We start from the raw sequence: 20,117 nt of genomic DNA, 5'->3' as shown, positions 1-20,117 counted from the left end.
CGCGACATGCATAAATTGAAGATCATATGAAAAAGTTGTATTCAATAGAAGTTTTGAGATTTTGGAATTTTAAGTATAAATAGCATTTTCTTTTCCATTAGGGTTTTATTTTGCGCATCTCCCTTCCTTCTTTCTCTTTGTCGCGCGCCTCCTTCAGAGTCAAAATTTTTATTCTGACTTGACCCGGACCCGCCTGACCCAACCTTGTTTTTCTAGCGCCATCCGACACCACCCAACTACGCCACTGACCCAGACGGACTCGCTTTCCTCTTCCGCACTTCCTTATGGTGGTGGTTGACCTAGTTCGCCATCATTTGTAGGAATCGAAGATGGCAGTGGAGAGGCATGACCCGGAAGTCAACCCAACTTCGATATTCAGTTCTCTGGCGGTAATCTGACGTTCGACCTCTTCTCACATGATGTTTTCTCCCTTCTAAAGCCATTTAAACTAGCCTTGAGGTCCATTTCAAAGGGTTTGAAGTGGCTGTGGTGGGATTCAACTTTCGTGGCAACGGTAGAAGTCATTTCTGACATGTCTTAGCGATGGCCTCGAAACAGAAAGTTGCGCCTACTCCTAATCATGATGCTGCTAGCTGTACAACTCAATTCCAAGAGAAGAAAGTGTCCAACGTGGAAGTTCTTCTTACTTGCAGTGTTTTGGAAATCTCAGACGAATGAGCTGAAGCTCCAGGTATGTAAGAGGCTCTCAATTTCCTTGATGTACATGTTGAATGAGAGTTGAAATGTTTGAATTCGGAGTTGGGTAGCAGTGGGAGTGAAATTGCTTGAGTTGACATTTTGATTTGTCCTGGAGTATTTATGTACTCATTAATCATATGCTCATCATCACAAGCATTTTAGATATATAATTTTGTAGCAGTTGTTAGTCATTAAGCATGTTGAAGTGTTGGGGATCATTCAGTTATTTCTATTCTTGACAGTTGAACTTAGGATTGATGAGAATTTGGAAGGGTTAAGGGAAGGTTGAGGATGACCTTAGGCAACCCTTGGTGGCTTGAAGCAGGTGCATTTGACATGTTGTTGAGCTTTTGATGGCTCTAATATCTCACGTTTGTTGATGCAAGCATTTTGTAATTTAATTTATAGCAATTGGTGGTCATTGAGCATGTTAGAGTTTTGTAGATTCAACGTGTTAAGTGGTTGATCCGTATGGATTCAATGTTTGAATTCACTACGGTTATGATGTAACATTATGCTGGTTAATTTAAGGATTTTAATAGTCTTAGATAAGGTTGCGGCTCGAGTGGCCTTGTTACGGTTTTATTTTTAAGTGGGGAAAAAATAGAATCTTTGTTATTGTGCGTCAAGTGTCAAGTGTCAATGAGTAGCGGTCTTGACATGACTAGGTGCGTGATGCATTGTGTGGAGTGGTTGAGGTGATTAGCGTCTTTCATATTTTGAGTAGAAGATGCAGCTGGAGCTAAGGTGAGTAGATCTCACTTGATACAAATTTAATTTGAGTTGTTAACATAGTCCATATATCATTAACCTTTTTTAAATGGTTCTAAAAATATGTTTTGGTTTTAAATATCATGAACTTGATCATCAACGGTTCATGGGTAAGTAAATGGTATTTTTATAAATAATTTTAAAGGGTTTCGGTAATTATAGACTATGGTTAATGTTGAGAATGAAATTAGTTTGTGCTTGTGGTTATTGTTATAGTATAGTATATTCTATTTGTATATGTATATTTAATAGTAATAACAATATACATATACATATTGCTATATTATATTATATATGGTTTTTATTGTATATTTTGGGTTAACTAAATATGGTTATTTGATAATGTGGCAAAAAGGACCGGAAGGGAAGAAAATATACTTTCCGGTAAATTAGATTATTTGATGTTGATTGTGGGTTATTGTGTGGAGGATGAGACCAGAAGGAATGAAAATGTACTTTCTGGTATAAGTGTTGTTTCATTGTGAGTTTTTGTTGTTTTGCCTAAGTGGCGACTAAAGTAGCGAAAATTGAATTTCTATTGTTTTAGTAGTTGTCTAAGTCGCGTTAGGCAAGTGTCAGAATCATACATTGGCTGTGTGTGAGGATGATTAGCTAGAGCTCTAGTCTTTATTGTTAATCTATTCATAGGGGCGATAAAAATGCTTCTTCAAATCTCAACTGACCACCACACCGCCTCTGTAAGATTCAAGGAGAAAAAATACCTCGCCGGAGCAAAGATTGCCTAATTTATAACTATGCGAAATCAAAATATGGGAAGGACCGTACAAGTTACAGTGGAGAGAAAAAAATTTCGTTACGTTTCTTCTTAATTCATATATGTGATTAAGAATAAACTTAACTTGATGCACCTAATATTATAATATGTAGGTACTTATCCCTTTTTAAAAAGAAAAAAATGTGGTATTGAACTATTGATCGACGAATCTGATTATCTAAATTCATCAATAGATTTAATTATCCAATAATTGAACGAATGAATGTTATTTGTAGGAATTGGGTAGAATAGTGGGTACAGTTGTGCAAAGACGATTTGGGAAAGTATTGGAAGAGATTGTGCGAGAAGATTGAATTAGGTTGGCACAAAAAGCATGGACCGAGAAGAAAGCCAAACAGAAAGCCATAAAAGCTGCCACAAAGAAAATTGCTAAGAAAGATAATGGAAATCCGATGAGACGGAAAATGGCAAGAAGAAAGTCAATGTGAAGCTGAGCTGAACTATTAGCCCCTTATACCGGTGTGAGGAAACTATCAGTTTCACCATTTTGAGACAACTATATTAATTTATATTCCAAAGTATGTCATCTTCCCTCATTCACTAGTAATCTAGGCAATAGTCATAGCCAATACTGTCACGTCCCAAATTTTTGTATAATAAAAATTTAAATTTCAAGAACGTGATACTTGGTAACAAATACAATTAATTCAATTACATTAAGTACTCAACCTTGAGTACAAAGTAAAAAACACAAGGTTACGGATCTCAACTTACAAAAGTCTTATGGTTACGAAGACTTCTCCAAACTCATTCTCTACAATTCTGAAAAGCTCTCACCTGCACAAATAACTCGGTAATATTTTCAGCCCGTATGAGTAACCAAGATAATAATTAACTCTACAAAATAATCAATATCAACTCAACTCAACTTTAAAGACCCAACACAAACCACACTCCTTGGTTCTAGTCACTCTTGGATGCTAGAACTAACAACAACAAGATGTAAATAACATCCATTCAACTCACAAAAGACTAGTCCTGAGATTACAACGGTTTAAGTGAGAGTTTTTCCTATTTCTTTCTACATAATATAAAGTTGACATCTTGAATTCCCAATGAGATTAACTCGGCAAACTTTTATTTTTGTGTCAAAATCTTTGGATAATTCACACCACCTTGTCTTTTAACTTGTTTGGAACTTTGGATATAAATTCTTGATTTGTTCATGCGTTTTGTTTTTCTGTTAATATATCTTCATGGTTTTCTTCTTCAATAAGTTTTATGGTTGTGTGGTGTTGTGAACCCTTTATCTTTTTGATCGGTAACGCAAGTTGTCATCAATTCCACAACATGTACACACTGATTACATACTACATATAATAATCTATTTTGCTAAAGGATTAGATATTACTAAATCAGTTTCAATTTGATATCAGCTACAGATTATCAGCTATAATAATATGAGATTGCTCATTTGGTTCTCAAATAATGTTCCTTACTTTTTTTAGCTTTTGTACCAATCATAAAAGAGCCAGTATTCCGCACAAGCTGTTTTTGCCACAAATTCCTCCATTTATACCAATCATGCTCCCACTTCTCCCGGTCAAAGTTTTAACATGGTCGTTCCTTCTATACAATTGTTGTTGGCTACGTACATGCCCAATCTAAATGTCAATCCTGTTCTCTTGAGGGAGTAAATAGTCTCCTGTAAAAATAGCTTGAATTTTTCCGTAGTCATAGCCCACAATATTGATGGTTTAGAAAGAGGAAAGATGGATGTTGAGGTTACACAGAACAATTCAAGGTTTGATTGAGAGAGTCAAATAGAGGCACATAACCAAGTAATAGACGACCTAGGGGCGGAACCACTTGGCGGGCTGGTAGGGCTATTGTTAGCGTGATTCAAGGAGGAAATCACGGGCATGATTTCCTCCGTGATTTGTGGGGGTAGTCTAAGTTGATTATATATAGAGCAGCTATCAAGTGTAATAGATTATCAATGAATATACAAGTTTAACTTGGTATCAGAGCCGTTTTCTTTCCTTGCTCTTTTTTTTCTGGGTTTCCTCTTTTGTTTCCGGCAGACGATTTGGAACTTTTTTTTTTCATGGAGGATTTGTGCTACCACAAACATACCACCACTCCTCCTGTAAGGTGCATCACGATAGGAAAAGCGATCATAACGCATCTTACGATCCGCAGTGCTCCTGCTCCTGCTCCTGCTCATGCTGTCTGAACTCATGATTAATTTCTTATTATGACCTAGCTCCACTGATTCGAGGACAAAACATGACATCGTGGCTTAGGGCATCCATCTTTTAGTATTATGAAAAAATTTATGCCTACTTTGTTTATTAGTGTGGATGAGTCACTTTTACGTTGTGAGACATGTGTTTTAGGCAAGAGTCATAGATCTACCTATTCCCCTAGTAATTCTAATAAACGTATTCTTCTTTTTGAATTAATTCAAACTGATGTTTGGGGACCCTCCAAATAGTCTATTGTGTCAGGGATGCGATATTATGTGTCATTTATTGATGATTGCACCCGTCTTTCGTGGATTGTTCTCCTCAAAAATAAAGATGAGGTTTTTCCGGCTTTTCAAGCTTTCTATACCACTGTTCAAACACAATATCATGCCACAATTAGAGTTCTTCGTTTTGATAATGGGGGGGGGGGAATATGTGAATCATGCCTTTCAGGAATTCTTTAACACGCACATAATTGTTCATCAAACACGTGTCCTTACACACTTGAGCAGAATGGAGTTTCTGAAAGGAAAAATCGTCATCTACTTGATATGGCTCGGTGTATTCTTTTTAGTGCCCATATGCCTAAGTACATTTGGGGTGATGTTGTCATAACTTCCGCCCACCTCATTAATCTTCTTCCCTCTCGTGTCCTTCAGGGAAACGTTCTATATGAGGTGCTTGTATCTCATGTCTCATTACCCTCTTTTCATAATCTTTCTACCCGTGTTTTCGGTTGTGTTGCTTTTGTCCATCTTCCAAAACATCAGCGGTCTAAATTGGATGCCCGAGCAGTTAAATGTGTGTTTGTTGGGTATGGAGGACATCAGAAAAGGTAATGGTTCTATCATCCACCTACCAGGAAGTACTATGTCACTATGGATGTTACTTTCTTTGAGGACATGAGCTATTTTGCCTCTTCCGATACTGCTCTTCAGGGGGAGAATTCATATTTTGAAGAGTTGTATCATGGAGAGGGGGAGACAAGTAAGCCAGTCGATATGGTGACAGGTTCAATTGAGATTACCAATGTGTCAGCTACACAAGCACCACCGGATGATTCCGGCAGTGTAGTCACTCCAGAAATTCAGGTACCAGAAGATGAAAACACAACTGCCCCTCATGTCTCCCGCACTAATGTTTCTACACCTGACCAATGCTCTCCATGTACGGAAGATCACTCATCTGAGGTTAGTCATCCTATTGGGGCTAATACTAGTGAGGCTAATAGTAGACAATATGTCTTGCCAAATAGGTCTACTCGTGGTCAGTTAACAAAAAAGTATGAACTCACCCTTCAGGCTAAAGCTAAGTATCATGTGGCAAATTTTATGTCTACCAAAATGTTGCCTAAGTCATATGAATCATTTGTGAATCAAATATCTACTGTATCAGTACCTAACAAAGTGCAGGATGCATTGGGAGATCCAAAATGGAGGAAAGCAATAGAGGAAGAGATGGAAACATTACAAAATAACAATACTTGGGAGCTTGTATCTCCACCACATGGCAAGAACACTGTGGGATGTCGTTGGGTGTTTATAGTGAAGCATAATCCAGATAGGTCAGTGAGCCAGTATAAAGCACGTCTAGTAGCAAAATGGTTCACCCAGACATATGACATAGACTATGATGAGACATTTGCACATGTTGCAAAGATAAATACTATTCGGGTATTGCTCTCTTTTGCTGCTAGCTTAAACTGGCCACTCAGACAGTTTGATGTTAAGAATGCATTCCTTCATGGAGAACTTACAGAGAAAGTGTACATGGATCTTCCGCCTGGATATGTGGTCGCTTCTCCAAATAACTTTGTATGCAGATTGATAAAATCTTTGTATGGTCTTAAACAGTCACCTCGTGCTTGGTTTGGAAGATTCTCACAATTTATGAGGAAAATTGGCTACAGACAGAGTAATTCAGACCACACATTATTTCTCAGACATCAACAAGGGAAGGTAACAGCTCTAATTATATATGTTGATGATATGGTAGTTACTGAGAATGATACTGTTGAGGTGGATAGATTACAGAAACAGCTAGCCACAGAGTTTGAGATGAAAGACCTAGGTACATTCAAGTACTTCTTGGGCATTGAGGTAGCCCGGGGAAGTGCTGGTACTATCTGTGTCAGAGGAAGTACATCTTTGATCTACTAACAGAGACATGTATGTTGGATTGTGAAAATACAAGATAGAACAATAACGAGTAATAGCAGCGGAAAATATAGAAGAATTTCACTTTTCTATTGAACAATTCATATTACAAAGATTACACCTTAATCTATGATAATATAGTTCTCAAAAATAAAATACTTCTTACTTGATAGTCACAATCAAGCACGAAACAACCTCACTAAGATCGTTGCTTCAAGTGTCGATACAACCTCACTAAGATCGTTGTAGACACATGGATGATCAACCTCACTAAGAACGTTGATGTTGCCACTAAGGTCTTCAAAGGAGTCACAAAGATCTCCTAGCACTAAGCTTCTCTTTGTGTGAATTTTCTTCTCTAAGGATTCACCTCTTTTCTTCTTTTTCTCTCTTTCTCTCCTTCTCTCTATTTCTTCTTCTCTGTGGCCGTGTCTCCCTCTTCTTGGCTCACCAGCAACTGCATGAATATGTCCTATATATATCACACCCGGCCATGCACTACCTAACCCTAGTACAAGAATAGGTAATCAACCTAAATCCTTTCCTAATACATCATTCTATATAAAAGGAAAAACAATACATATGGAATACATCTTAAACTAAATATATTTGAAACTATTTTTTCCCAAATATACTTTATTCTCTCCATATATGATCCCATATATATTTCCATATATGTTTGATTCGACCAACTCATAGGATCTTGCCGCAAGGTTGGTTTCCTAGTCCAACTAGGAAATGTCATCAATGCTCCCCCTTTGTTGTGCTTCATTCCTCTTTGTCTTCATCACCTTATGGAGGCCAATATGTGTACCTTCAATCTCCCCCTTTGGCCTTCCATGCACCTTTTACCATCAAGTACCTACACACTCACAAAGAACCTCATAAGTACAAGTTTAACGAAAATCTAACTTATATCATAAGATGAACCTCCCTAATTCTCCATAAGAGAATATATCACTTGAAATCAAGAATCAATGACCATCCTTTTCAAGATATCAAGTGACTTGATCATAGGTTCAAATAGACAATAACCAATAGAAGCACTAGAATGCAAATAACCATAAAAACATAGTTTGTGCATAGCACTTAGAGTACAAAGCAAACCAAACAAATTGAAAATAGTTCTTAACCAAAAATAACACAAATTAAAGCATTAGAATAGTAATTAGGGACTTGATGTCTCCCCCTAAGGTGATGAAGCCAAAGGAGGAGAGGGCCTAAGCAGCCTAGGCATGACCACCACGATGACCACGTCCACGCCGAGCACTCCTCCGACGTCCACCAATGGAGTTGTAATTTGTCCATTCATGAGGTGTGAGATCTCCATTCTGAAAGGCAGGACCATTGGATGGTGGAGGGGAAGGAGGAGCAGCAGGGACAACGGCCATGGCTTGGGAAGGTGGTTGAGGACCTTGAAGACGTTCGTGATCAGCCAACCATGCAGTCCGAGTGGCAAGCATGTTTCTTTCTGCACGACGCTCTCTTTCTTGAAGGATTGTATCCCACAGTGGACTCCCCTCCGTCGGAAGAGAAGAGGAAGGAAATAGTCCCTCCGAGCTTAACAAGGAACCATAGGCAGGAGGTCCAGCAGGAGCAGTGGTAGTCCGCAGTATGGATTGTGTCTCCGACCCGAGATCCACGAGCAGTTGTATGGCAGCCTCCATTCGATGTAGTTGCCTTGTGACATTGTCATGACCAGTTTCATGCAACAGCTGCACACGATTGATTTGTGTTTGAAATTGAACACCAAGCCGAGAGAAGGCGTGATTGATGTCAGCTAGGGTTACCGGACGGACAGACTCAGCTTGTTGATTACGAGAGGCAGCTTCACGTCGTGCATCCTCTGTGTTGTGGTGATTGCTCCTGGCTCCGTCCATGATAGAGAGTTCTGCACACTTGACACAAACCGTGAAGATAGTAGAAGAGATAGTAGGATGTGAAGGTAAGCACATAGGAGACAACTATATATAGAGAGGTACAAAGACATAAACCCTAAAGCAAATCGGAGTAAAAGGAAAATCACATTAAAGTCCAAGCACGTATCAACAAAAATCAGGAAATCAAAGATTGAAGAATATCAAGCAACCCTAGCTGCACAAGGAAAGAGAACCAATCAAGATACATGCACATCTTACATGCCTTGAGGAGAAGGGTAAGTCACACAACATGAGGCTGCAAACGGAGAGTATTCCGAGAAGTTTCCTGCCCACCAATGCATGCAACATGCAAACCTAGATGTATACGGCAAAACAAAAGATGTAGCAGCAACCTATAAAGCCTAGAAGATATTTCCTTCTAAAACATGAACTAGATGATAGATCAAATCACAGAGAGTACCTAACTCTTTCCTAGAAGGAAATCGAACACATGCATACGGCAAGAAAGAAGATTAGAAAACCATGAACCAAAAACCATAAGATAGCCAACGCATGAGTACGAAATCGATACAATAAAATGATCAACAATGCAAGTGATCTACGGTATGTAGGCAAAACTAAACACCACAATGTGAACATAACAACCACTTACCTGCATAGACAAGGATGATTCTAGTAATACCTAGAGTTCGAAACAAAAATCAAGGATGTAGACCAAACTATGAAACAGAAGCAATTTTGGACCATACACGCAATGAGCTCTCAACATGACACCTAAGGAAGTACACAGTACACAATGTCAAGATTATGGATACAAGTCCAAGCAGACCATACAACTATAGGAGGAGTTATGACAATTACCTGGACATTCTTATTGAGGAAGACAATACACTTTATCAATCTCACAAACATGCATCCTCGAGTAATACACATGACCATTAGCCAATAGTAAGATGTGATGTGCAATGAGGATACTTCATAATGGGAAAGAAAATGAGGAGTGATTAAATGCGCAAGCCAACTTAAATGACACTCCCCCCTATCTCTCCAGTAAATCGCCTTATAACATCATAATTCGTATTTTTCTTATTTTCATAATATAAGCTCAGTACATTGCTGAGACAAGTGTTTTTTTTTTTTCAGCCACCGTGGAGACCAAGCCAGCCCATTCCAACATGTATCGAGTAGTTAGTCAATCCCTGGAGAGGAGAGCTAGCCTGGCCTAAAGAAATCATATCCTCCGGGGAGACCAAACCAGTCCATTCCTCTAGGAGTCGAGTAGTTAGTCAACTCCTGGAGATGTAGAACTAGCCTGGCCTAAGACTGCATGCACAAATTCCTTAATTTTTTTTTTCTTGCACGCAGTCACAATCTATAACATGTATTCAACTACACCGGCTCTTGATTAGGTGACTTAACTCAGATTTGTCCACCACTATGAAATATGTGTACGTGAGAATCAAACATACTGGCCAATGATCATAAATAATATTTGAGAACACTAGATGAGAGATCCAAAGTAACAATGTCAAGGGCTCTAAAGAACAAACATGTAAAATGCAATAACTCATCTATAGTAAGATAAGATCAAGGACAAGGAACGATTACCTTGACATAGGTACTCAGAGAGACTGTTATTTGTCAATATTGAGAGCAAATGCCAATGGCATTACGTAAGGTCAGAAATCGTTCTGTATCTAGAGGTTTGGTGAACAAATCTGCCCATTGATAATTAGTAGAAACAAATTCTAATGATAGAATATTCTTATCAACAAGTTCACGAATGAAATGATAACGTATATCTATGTGTTTAGTCCTAGTATGTTGAACATGATTTTTGGAAATATTAATAGCACTTGTATTATCACAGAAAATCACAAGTTTACCCTGTGGAATACCATAATCCTTAAGCATATTCTTCATCCAAAGCATTTGAGTACAACAACTCCCTGCGGCAACATATTCAGCTTCTGCAGTAGACAATGAAGTACAATTTTGTTTCTTACTATGCCATGCAACTAAATTCTTACCAACAAAGAAACAACCTCCACTTGTGCTTTTTCGATCTTGCAAGTTACCTCCCCAATCTGCATCAGAATAACCTGCAATTTCAGCATTAGTGTCATACGTATAAAATACACCACATGTTATACTTCCAGAAATATAGCGAATAATTCGTTTAACAGCTTCCAAATGTGACTCTTTTGGATTGACCTGAAACCTGGCACAAACACCTACACTGTAAGATATATCAGGACGACTAGCAGTAAGGTAAAGCAAACTACCAATCATACTACGATATTTAGTTTGGTCAACAGACTTACCATCAAGATCATGACATAACTTTATGGTGGTACTCATAGGTGTACTAACAGATTTCTTCTCAGTCATACCAAATTTCTTAATGAGGTTTTCAGCATATTTTGATTGGGATAGAAAAATGCCATTATGATTTTGTTTAATTTGCAGACCCAAAAAGTAAGTAAGTTCACCACACATACTCATCTCAAACTCATTGGTCATGATTCTAGTGAATTCTTTTACTAAAACATTAGAAGTAGAGCCAAAAACAATATCATCAACATAAACTTGTGCAACCATGAGATGACTTTCAACATGCTTAACAAATAGAGTTTTGTCTACAGTGCCTCGGAAATAACCTTGAGAAACAAGATAAGTAGAGAGTTTATCATACCAGGCACGAGGAGCCTGTTTAAGACCATAAACAGCCTTTTTAAGTTTCCAAACGTAATCAGGATGATGAATATCTTTGAATCCCGGAGGTTGTTCAACAAACACTTCCTCCTGTACTTCACCATTTAAAAAAGCAGTTTTTACATCCATTTGAAATAACTTAAACTTACGTTGACAAGCAATGGCTAACAAAAGTCTGATGGATTCAAGTCGAGCCACCGGGGCAAAAGTTTCATCAAAGTCCAGACCTTCGACCTGTGAATATCCTTGAGCAACTAATCTTGCTTTATTTCTTGTGATTGTGCCATGTTCATCCATTTTATTCCTGAAAATCCACTTAGTACCAACAACATTAGTGTTCTCAGGACGAGGAACAAGAATCCATACCTCATTCTTTTCAAATTGATTTAGTTCCTCTTGCATTGCATTGATCCAATCATCATCTAACAAAGCCTCCTTGATATTTTTAGGTTCTATCAAAGAAACAAATCCAAAACATTTTAATTTGTTAGTTTCTTTAACTCTTTCTTTGACAAAACTTACTAGAGCTTTATTGATGTCCACAATTTCTGTGTTGGAGCATTCAGAGTCGTCTTTTGTGGTTGAAGTAACCTCAACCGTCTTCCTTCTTGTACGCATGCCTTCACCAGTATCTCCAATGATATCATTGAATGAATGATCTTTTCTAACCTGCTTGAATCCGGTTCGATATTTTACTACAGGTTGTAGATTTTGATCCACTTCTGTGACTGCTTCCTGTGAGTGTACATTCTCATCTTTTGAACTCGTTAGATTTTCTTCAGATAAATTGGACTCATTAAAATTATCATCAACAGAAACATTAATGGAATCCATGACAGTTCGAGTTTCTTTATTATACACTCTATAAGCACGACTGTTTAGAGAATAGCCAAGAAAAATACCTGAGTCTGATCTTGGAGCAAATTTTGCTAGATGTTCACGGTCTTTTAGAATATAACAAGGATTTCCAAAAACATGAAAGTAACTTACATCAGGTTTCTTACCTTTCCATAATTCATAAGGAGTGTTCTTTGTACCTGAACGAAGAAGAACTCGATTCCCAACGTAGCATGCAGTATTTACAGCTTCAGCCCAAAAATTCTCACTTAAACCTGTTGAATGCAACATTACCCTTGCCATGTCTAATAGGGATATGTTTTTACGTTCAGCTATTCCATTCTGTTGAGGAGTTATGGGAGCTGAAAACTCATGAAGCACACCGTAATCTCGACAATATTTAAAAAATCTGGAATTTTTAAATTCAGTTCCATTGTCAGATCTAATTCTAGCGATTTGAAGATTAGCTTGTTGTTTTTCCACTGTAAGTTGTTTACTCAATTTTTCGAAAGAATCAAATGTCTCACTTTTATCCTTTAGAAAATCAACCCAGGTAAATCGAGAATAGTCATCAACAACAACAAAAATATATTCCTTACCAGCCATACTTACAGTAGCAGAAGGTCCCATTAAATCCATATGTAACAACTCCAAAGGTTGAGATGATGAGGAAGCATTCACAACTTTATGATTTGCACGAGTTTGTTTACCTGTTTTACATCCTCCACAAATAACATCAGTACGACCACTTAATGTAGGTAAGCCTCTTACTAATTTTTGACTAGATAGTCTAAGCAAATCTTGACAGTTTAGATGACCAAGACGCTTATGCCAAAGCTCCATGGTTTCCTCAACTGAGCTAGTCCTGAAACACGATTCCGAGTTGTCAGATTTTAAATTAGATGCAACATGATAACAATTATCTCCTGATCTAACCCCTCCCATCACAACTGTACCATCTTTGTCAAAGACCACACAACGGCGTTTGTTAAACCAGACATCTTCATACTCATCAGCTAATTGACTAACACTAATAAGGTTATTTGATAAACCTTCAACATAAAGAACATTATTTAAGCAGTTAAGATCCTGAGATCTGATTGAGACTTTTCCTCTAATTTTTGCTTTCTTCCCGTCTCCAAAAGTAACAGCACCTGTCACACCTGATTCTTCTAAGTCAGAAAACCAATGTTTGTTACCACACATGTGTCTAGAACACCCACTATCAATATACCAAGTGTCCTCTTGTCTAGCAGATAATGCAGTAATAGCAACATTACATGTAGCCTTAATATCATTCGATTCATAATCTATATCAATATAGCACAAATTACAAAACGCTTCTATGGAATCATGATTATATTTTTTTCTCCAAACCTTCTTACCTGAAGGTCTCCTAACCATATCTGCGTCCTGTTTAGATTCTTTATAAGATTTAGACAAGCCAACAAAACGAGAGATATCAAGTAAAAGCTGACTATGTTCTTTCAACTTACTTCGAATATCTTGTATATCTTCCTCATACCTATCATTTGAGTTTACAATATTTGATTTGAATGAGGTCTGAAGTTTTTCCGATTCTACATGTTCTTTAATGTATTTCTCACATTCCTTTGAACCTGATTGTTCACGGACAAAGTTAGTGTAAAAATTCGGATTTTTAGTTGAGCTACTCTTACCAGTATATCCAAGTCCAGTTCGATCGTTGTAGCTTTTTCCTGTACTCAGAATATCAGATAGTGATTTCGAACTATGTTGAAACTTTTCAACCTTGGTATTCGTTCCATCAAGCAAAACCTGCAACTTGCCAAGTTTAGAGTTTAATAAGTCAATTAAATTATTCTTTTTTGTTACCTCACTTTGTAGCATTTGAATTTTGGCTAACAGATGCTTTCGTTCAATCACTTGACCACCATAGTCATTTTTCGTCCGCATGTGCAGTTTCTCCTCTTCCCATTTCACTTTTTCGTTTTCCAGCATCTCTACTTGTTGTTTTAATAGAAGATTTTTTTCAGAAATTTTCTCTGCAGCTTTTATAACTCTTGCTTGATATTCAAACATCTCATTATCTTCATAGATGTTGTCTTCATCTTCTTCTTGATCCTCATTTTCAGAACCTGCATAATCTAACGAGAAAGAAGATACAAGAGCAAATGTTTTGTCCCTTTTTGTGGAGCTATCATCATCGTCACTCCAAGATGTCTTGTAAGCCTTGTTACCTGAATCAGTCTTTTTATTCCCACAATCAGTAGCAATGTGGCCAATGCCACCACAAGTATAACATTTCTTATTGTTGTTACTACTACTTCCATACTCATACTTTCTTTGAGAGAAATTTTCACTACGTTTTTCAAAATTTTTATTATTAAAACTTCTCCTAGAATTAAGATTATTTTGTTTGTTCCTATTATTTTTCTGATTCAAAAATTTCTTAAACTCTTTAGTCAACAGTAATATTTCATTGTGTTCAGAATCCTCAGACTTTGATTTTGAGGGTTCAGTAACCTTTAAGGCAATATTTTTTGAATTCTTACCTTTTGGTCTTTCATCCTCATCCAGCTCCATCTCCCAAGCCTTTAGATTTCCAATCAACAAGTCCACAGAATATTCGTTTAGATTATATTGCTCCTGGATTGTTGTCTTCTTCATCCTGTATGACTTTGGAAGAGATCGTAATATTTTCCTTACAATATCGAATTCTTGTAATGGTCTTCCAAGGCTTTCACATAAACTAGAGAGATCAGTAAAACGACTATAAAAATCATCAATAGTTTCATCATCTCTCATTTTCAAGGCATCAATTTCAGAATAATATTGTTGTAATCTTTGTTCTTTTACAATATCATTACCTTCATTTAAAACACAAAGTTTATCCCAAACCTGTTTGGCGGTAACGCAATTCTGAACTCTTTTCTTTTCATCTCTGCTCATTGATGCGTAAAGAGCATTTAAAGCTTTGTGATTTCCTTCACTAGCTTTGATTTCCTTGTCAGTCCACTCATCTTCATCTTTTAATTCTTGCATAGCCGATCCTTCAGGAGCTTTTGAATCAACCTCTTTCATTGGAGGATTCCATCCACGTTCGACACTTCTCCATGCATGGAAGTCAATGCCATATATAAACGATCTCATTTGGAGTTTCCATTGAGCAAAATCCATGCTAGCGAGCAAAGGTGGCTGATTCAATCCTTGACGTTCCATCTTGAGCTAGATCTACCGGACACCTCCAGTACCTGCTCTGATGCCAATTGAAAATACAAGATAGAACAATAACGAGTAATAGCAGCGGAAAATATAGAAGAATTTCACTTTTCTATTGAACAATTCATATTACAAAGATTACACCTTAATCTATGATAATATAGTTCTCAAAAGTAAAATACTTCTTACTTGATAGTCACAATCAAGCACGAAACAACCTCACTAAGATCGTTGCTTCAAGTGTCGATACAACCTCACTAAGATCGTTGTAGACACATGGATGATCAACCTCACTAAGAACGTTGATGTTGCCACTAAGGTCTTCAAAGGAGTCACAAAGATCTCCTAGCACTAAGCTTCTCTTTGTGTGAATTTTCTTCTCTAAGGATTCACCTCTTTTCTTCTTTTTCTCTCTTTCTCTCCTTCTCTCTATTTCTTCTTCTCTGTGGCCGTGTCTCCCTCTTCTTGGCTCACCAGCAACTGCATGAATATGTCCTATATATATCACACCCGGCCATGCACTACCTAACCCTAGTACAAGAATAGGTAATCAACCTAAATCCTTTCCTAATACATCATTCTATATAAAAGGAAAAACAATACATATGGAATACATCTTAAACTAAATATATTTGAAACTATTTTTTCCCAAATATACTTTATTCTCTCCATATATGATCCCATATATATTTCCATATATGTTTGATTCGACCAACTCATAGGATCTTGCCGCAAGGTTGGTTTCCTAGTCCAACTAGGAAATGTCATCAATGCTCCCCCTTTGTTGTGCTTCATTCCTCTTTGTCTTCATCACCTTATGGAGGCCAATATGTGTACCTTCAGATTGCACTCCCATTGATACTCCTATTGAGCAGAACCATCGGTTAGCAGAGTATCAAAATCAAGTGCATACTGACAAACCTTGTTATCAAAGGCTAGTTGGACGCCTGATTTATTTATCACATATCAGACCAGATGTCGCATATGCAGTAAATGTAGTGAGTCAGTTCATGCATAATCTCAGTGTGGACCACATGGATGTTGTTGTAAGGATGTTGAGGTACTTAAAGTCAGCTCCAGGGAGAGGAATAATGTTCTCTAATCACAATAATATCCTTGAAGTTTGTGGCTTCACAGATGCAGACTGGGCTGGAAATATTACAGATCGGAGATCCACATCAGGGTACTTTACCTTTGTTTGGGGCAATTTTGTTACATGGAAGAGTAAGAAACAAAAAGTGGTAGCTCGATCTAGTGTTGAGGCAGAATACAAAAGTATGGCTCAAGGAGTGTGCGAATTGTTATGGCTTAGAAATTTGCTACAAGATTTGGGTATTAAGCCTACGTGTGCTATGCAGCTGTACTGTGACAACAAGGCGGCTATTGATATTTCACATAATCCTGTGCAACATGATCGTACAAAACATGTGGAGGTTGATCGTCACTTTATAAAGGAGAAGCTAGATGCAAAGATCATCAGTTTTTCTTTTGTTCCTACAGAAGAGCAACTTGCCGATATGCTCACAAAAGACGTGTCTAAAAAGGTTTTTTATGACTCACTTAGCAAGTTTGGTATGGTTGATGTGTATGCGCCAACTTGAGGGTGAGTGTTAGCGTGATTCAAGGAGGAAATCACGAGCGTGATTTCCTCCGTGATTTGTGGGGGTAGTCTAAGTTGATTATATATAGAGCAGTTGTCAAGTGTAATAGATCATCAATGAATATACAAGTTTAACTGCTATAGCCCAGCCGAAAATTGTGCTGAAATATTACCAATTATATGTGCTACTCTTATTAAAGTTTGAATTGGTGGAGTTGGCTAAAGACCAAGTTTAATTATACTTTGATAGGGCTGGTTGTGGGTTTGATTCTCACCTTCTTCTTTTTGTTTTTTTTTTCATCCCTAATTTTTTCTCCTCCTTCCCAATTCTTTCCTTTTTCAATCTTCCTTCTATTTTTCTCTTTTTTCATCCCTAATTTTTCTTCTCCTTCCCGGTTCTTTTATTTTTCAAATTGTTTTCTCTATTTTTTACTTTACATTTATATCTACTATTTTTTTATTAGTAAATCTATATTTATTTCTTTTCTCTCCTCTTTTTGTTTTTCTTTTTTTTTCATCCTTGTTTTTTTCTCCTCATTCCCAATTCTTTCCTTTATCAATTTTGTTCTCTATTCTTTTACTTTACAGTTTTGTCTATTATTTTCTATTAATAAATCTATATTTATTTCTATTATCTCCTCAATTTTCTCACTATTTTTCTTTAGTTACAGCATATTCTTTTGATATTTAATTTTCTATAAAAAAAAAATTATGCCTTAAACCAGCCATGCCCATTCTCTATTCCTAATTCCGCCCTGAGACGACCAATGATTAGAATTACAATGATGTGGGCAATACCATTTAGGATAACACCCAGAAGAAAAACAACGCAGCCACAAACATGGAGATTTTTCGACCAAATCGTCTAGTTACTGTCGAAGCAAAGAAGGAAGCCACCAACGCTGAGAGATAGAGGGAAGAGGTGAACAATGTGAGGATTTGGCTCTCAAATTTCCAATACATGTTAGTTCCACCTCCAGACTTATTCTTCATTTTCTTGATCACTTTTGGAAAGAACTTGTTGAAGAATGTATCCATCGAAGTCACTCCTGATATCCGAAGAGGAGACCACCGGAGGCAGCCACTATACAAGCGAAGACCACAAAAAGGGTGACTTTTCCTTCATAGTTCTTACCTCCACTCTCAATATTGAACCCACCTCCTGTCATCGTTTTTGACTAAAAACTTTAATTTCTCCTCTAATTAACAAGTGTCAAAGCTCAATCGAAAAAAGATAACAATTTTCACTTTGTCGATCTCTATCAAATTTCATTCTTCGATCATCTCTATATATGCATGTACATACAAAATGGCAGTCCTCTCAATTGATATAAGTTCATAAGAAGATGGAAGGCAGATTCATAACAAAAATTTATAGGAAGTAGGAAGCGTAACAAGCGATTTACTCCCTCACTAATACGGCACTCTAGTGACCATAACAATCACACTCGTATGTAGGATAGTTTTTCGGATCAATATGCCAAAATGACAAAATCAAGTGATTCTTATCTTCTGCTATTTATACTCCTTTGGTTATATATATATATATATATATATATATATATATATATATATGTGCTAATAACTTTTTCAAGCGATATATTTATGGGTCACTACCTCTACGTATTTGATATTGAAGGTATCTAAGTTTTCCTGATGTAACTAGGAAAGACACTAAAATTGAATATATATAATAGATATATGTTAGATATATCTTATGCGGTATATATCAATATTGAATATTGAATTTGTGGTTGGACTAATTACGGTCTCCAATAAAAATGAAAGAAGATAGATACGAAATTAAAATGGCCTGGTTCGGGTGGCTTCGGTCAGGGGGGAAAGGGGTGAGCGGTGGATTACTCGGATTGGTTCTCGCGGGACTTTGTTGGTGGTTTATTGTTTTTCTTCTAGTTTCACTCTGATTGTGGATCACATTAAAACCAAAAGATAAGGAAAGATTGTTTTGGTATCTTCAAATCAATCTCCTAATTTAGTTGGGATAAGAACAATATGTTTCCATATTGGTTACGATCTCATATTTTCTTCCTAATGTAATTTCTAGGCTACACGGAATCAGGTACGGGTACGCAGAAGTGTTTTTTTTCAAAATTTTTAGGAAGTGAGTACGTTTTGGAAACGTCGAAATAAAAATGATATATATACATATATATAAATTATACAAAAAATAAACATAATAAAAAAAAATTAGTTTAAATAACTCAAAGTAACTCAAAATCTCGAATAATTTAAATAACTTAGTGTTCTACATTCGAAAAAAAAATTTATATATATATATATCAACAAGAGGGAGGGAGAATCGGCGACTCGCCGAGAGGTAAAAAATATGTTAAAATGAGTCATTTGACTCGACGAACGTAGGTTTAGCTCTTCATTTCTTTAGAAAAAACACACATAGAAAACCCTTATTTTATCGGAAACGCGTTTCCAGACGTTTTCGTCACAGTTCCGTAGTGTTTCCGGGCACCTTCCCCCGCGTTTCTGTGCTTCCACACAGTTCATTCATCATATGGTCTGATTATGGGGGAGCTTGTTCTATATAAACTGTGTGGTTCTATTAGCTCTGTGTGCTTCTTGCCTTAGTGCTATTTGTTAGAAGTATTAATATTGTTTCTGTAAGGGCTTTTCTTTGTTCAAACATTGTGATTGCAGGTTGCAAGAAAGAACTTCACAGTGAGGAAGATGGAGTGATCTAGATTAGCTAAAGCTCATTGTATGAATTAGTGAGGTCTAGTATAGATAGTTGAACTTCATTGAGTATAGATCGGTTGTTGATTTCAAGCTAAAGTTGAGTAGACTATTATTGTAAATCGCACTACTTGATATAGTTTGTAATCGATTCATTCAATAGTGGATTTGATTCGGTCGTGTGGACTGTGGACTACGTAGTCTCGTAGTAGTTTTGCCTTGAGGAAGGTTTCCACTATAGTTAAATCATTGTGTTATTTCCTATTGTCCAATTGTTTGAATTCAATTATACTTGAATCTCTCTATCTTGCATTTTCAGATATTGATAAAGCAAATGATCAATGCAGTCAGTGCACTACATTCTGATGGCAATATATATAGATTGAGGGTGAAGTATGGGGGCTTGTTGCTAAAATAAACATGCACTACAGTTGCATCTCACGTATATATATAAATCAATTCGAGGTACATGCAATCATGCATGACCTTCTCGTGTGTTCGATCAAATAATGATAACATCATCATTGTCCGCCGGGGTCATCATGTAATTAACATCATCCAACA

At 36.9% G+C, this 20,117-nt stretch overlaps 1 protein-coding gene across 1 annotated transcript; it reads right to left on the bottom strand.

Moving 5' to 3' along the window:
- Positions 1–7,840: 7,840 nt before the first annotated feature.
- On the bottom strand, positions 7,841–15,244 carry LOC126783807 (uncharacterized). The gene is made up of 5 exons (XM_050509344.1): positions 10,570–15,244; positions 10,378–10,461; positions 9,353–9,465; positions 9,144–9,173; positions 7,841–8,575 (listed from the first exon to the last, which is right to left on the bottom strand). The coding sequence occupies exons 1-5, from the start codon at positions 15,242–15,244 to the stop codon at positions 7,841–7,843; spliced, it is 5,637 nt and encodes a 1,878-aa protein (XP_050365301.1).
- Positions 15,245–20,117: the final 4,873 nt, after the last annotated feature.

This window comes from Argentina anserina, chromosome 2 (assembly GCF_933775445.1).
Source record: "Argentina anserina chromosome 2, drPotAnse1.1, whole genome shotgun sequence".
Classification (NCBI taxonomy): Eukaryota; Viridiplantae; Streptophyta; class Magnoliopsida; order Rosales; family Rosaceae; genus Argentina; species Argentina anserina.
This window is presented reverse-complemented; position numbering and strand designations above follow the sequence as displayed.

Coding starts and splice junctions, on each gene's coding strand:
- LOC126783807 (XM_050509344.1), bottom strand. CDS start 15,244: ATGGAACGTCAAGGATTGAATCAGCCACCTTTGCTCGCTAGCATGGAT. Junction 9,174..9,352: donor TCCTCAATAAGAATGTCCAG/GTAATTGTCATA, acceptor TTCGAACTCTAG/GTATTACTAGAATCATCCTT. Junction 8,576..9,143: donor AATCATCCTTGTCTATGCAG/GTAAGTGGTTGT, acceptor CTCTATATATAG/TTGTCTCCTATGTGCTTACC.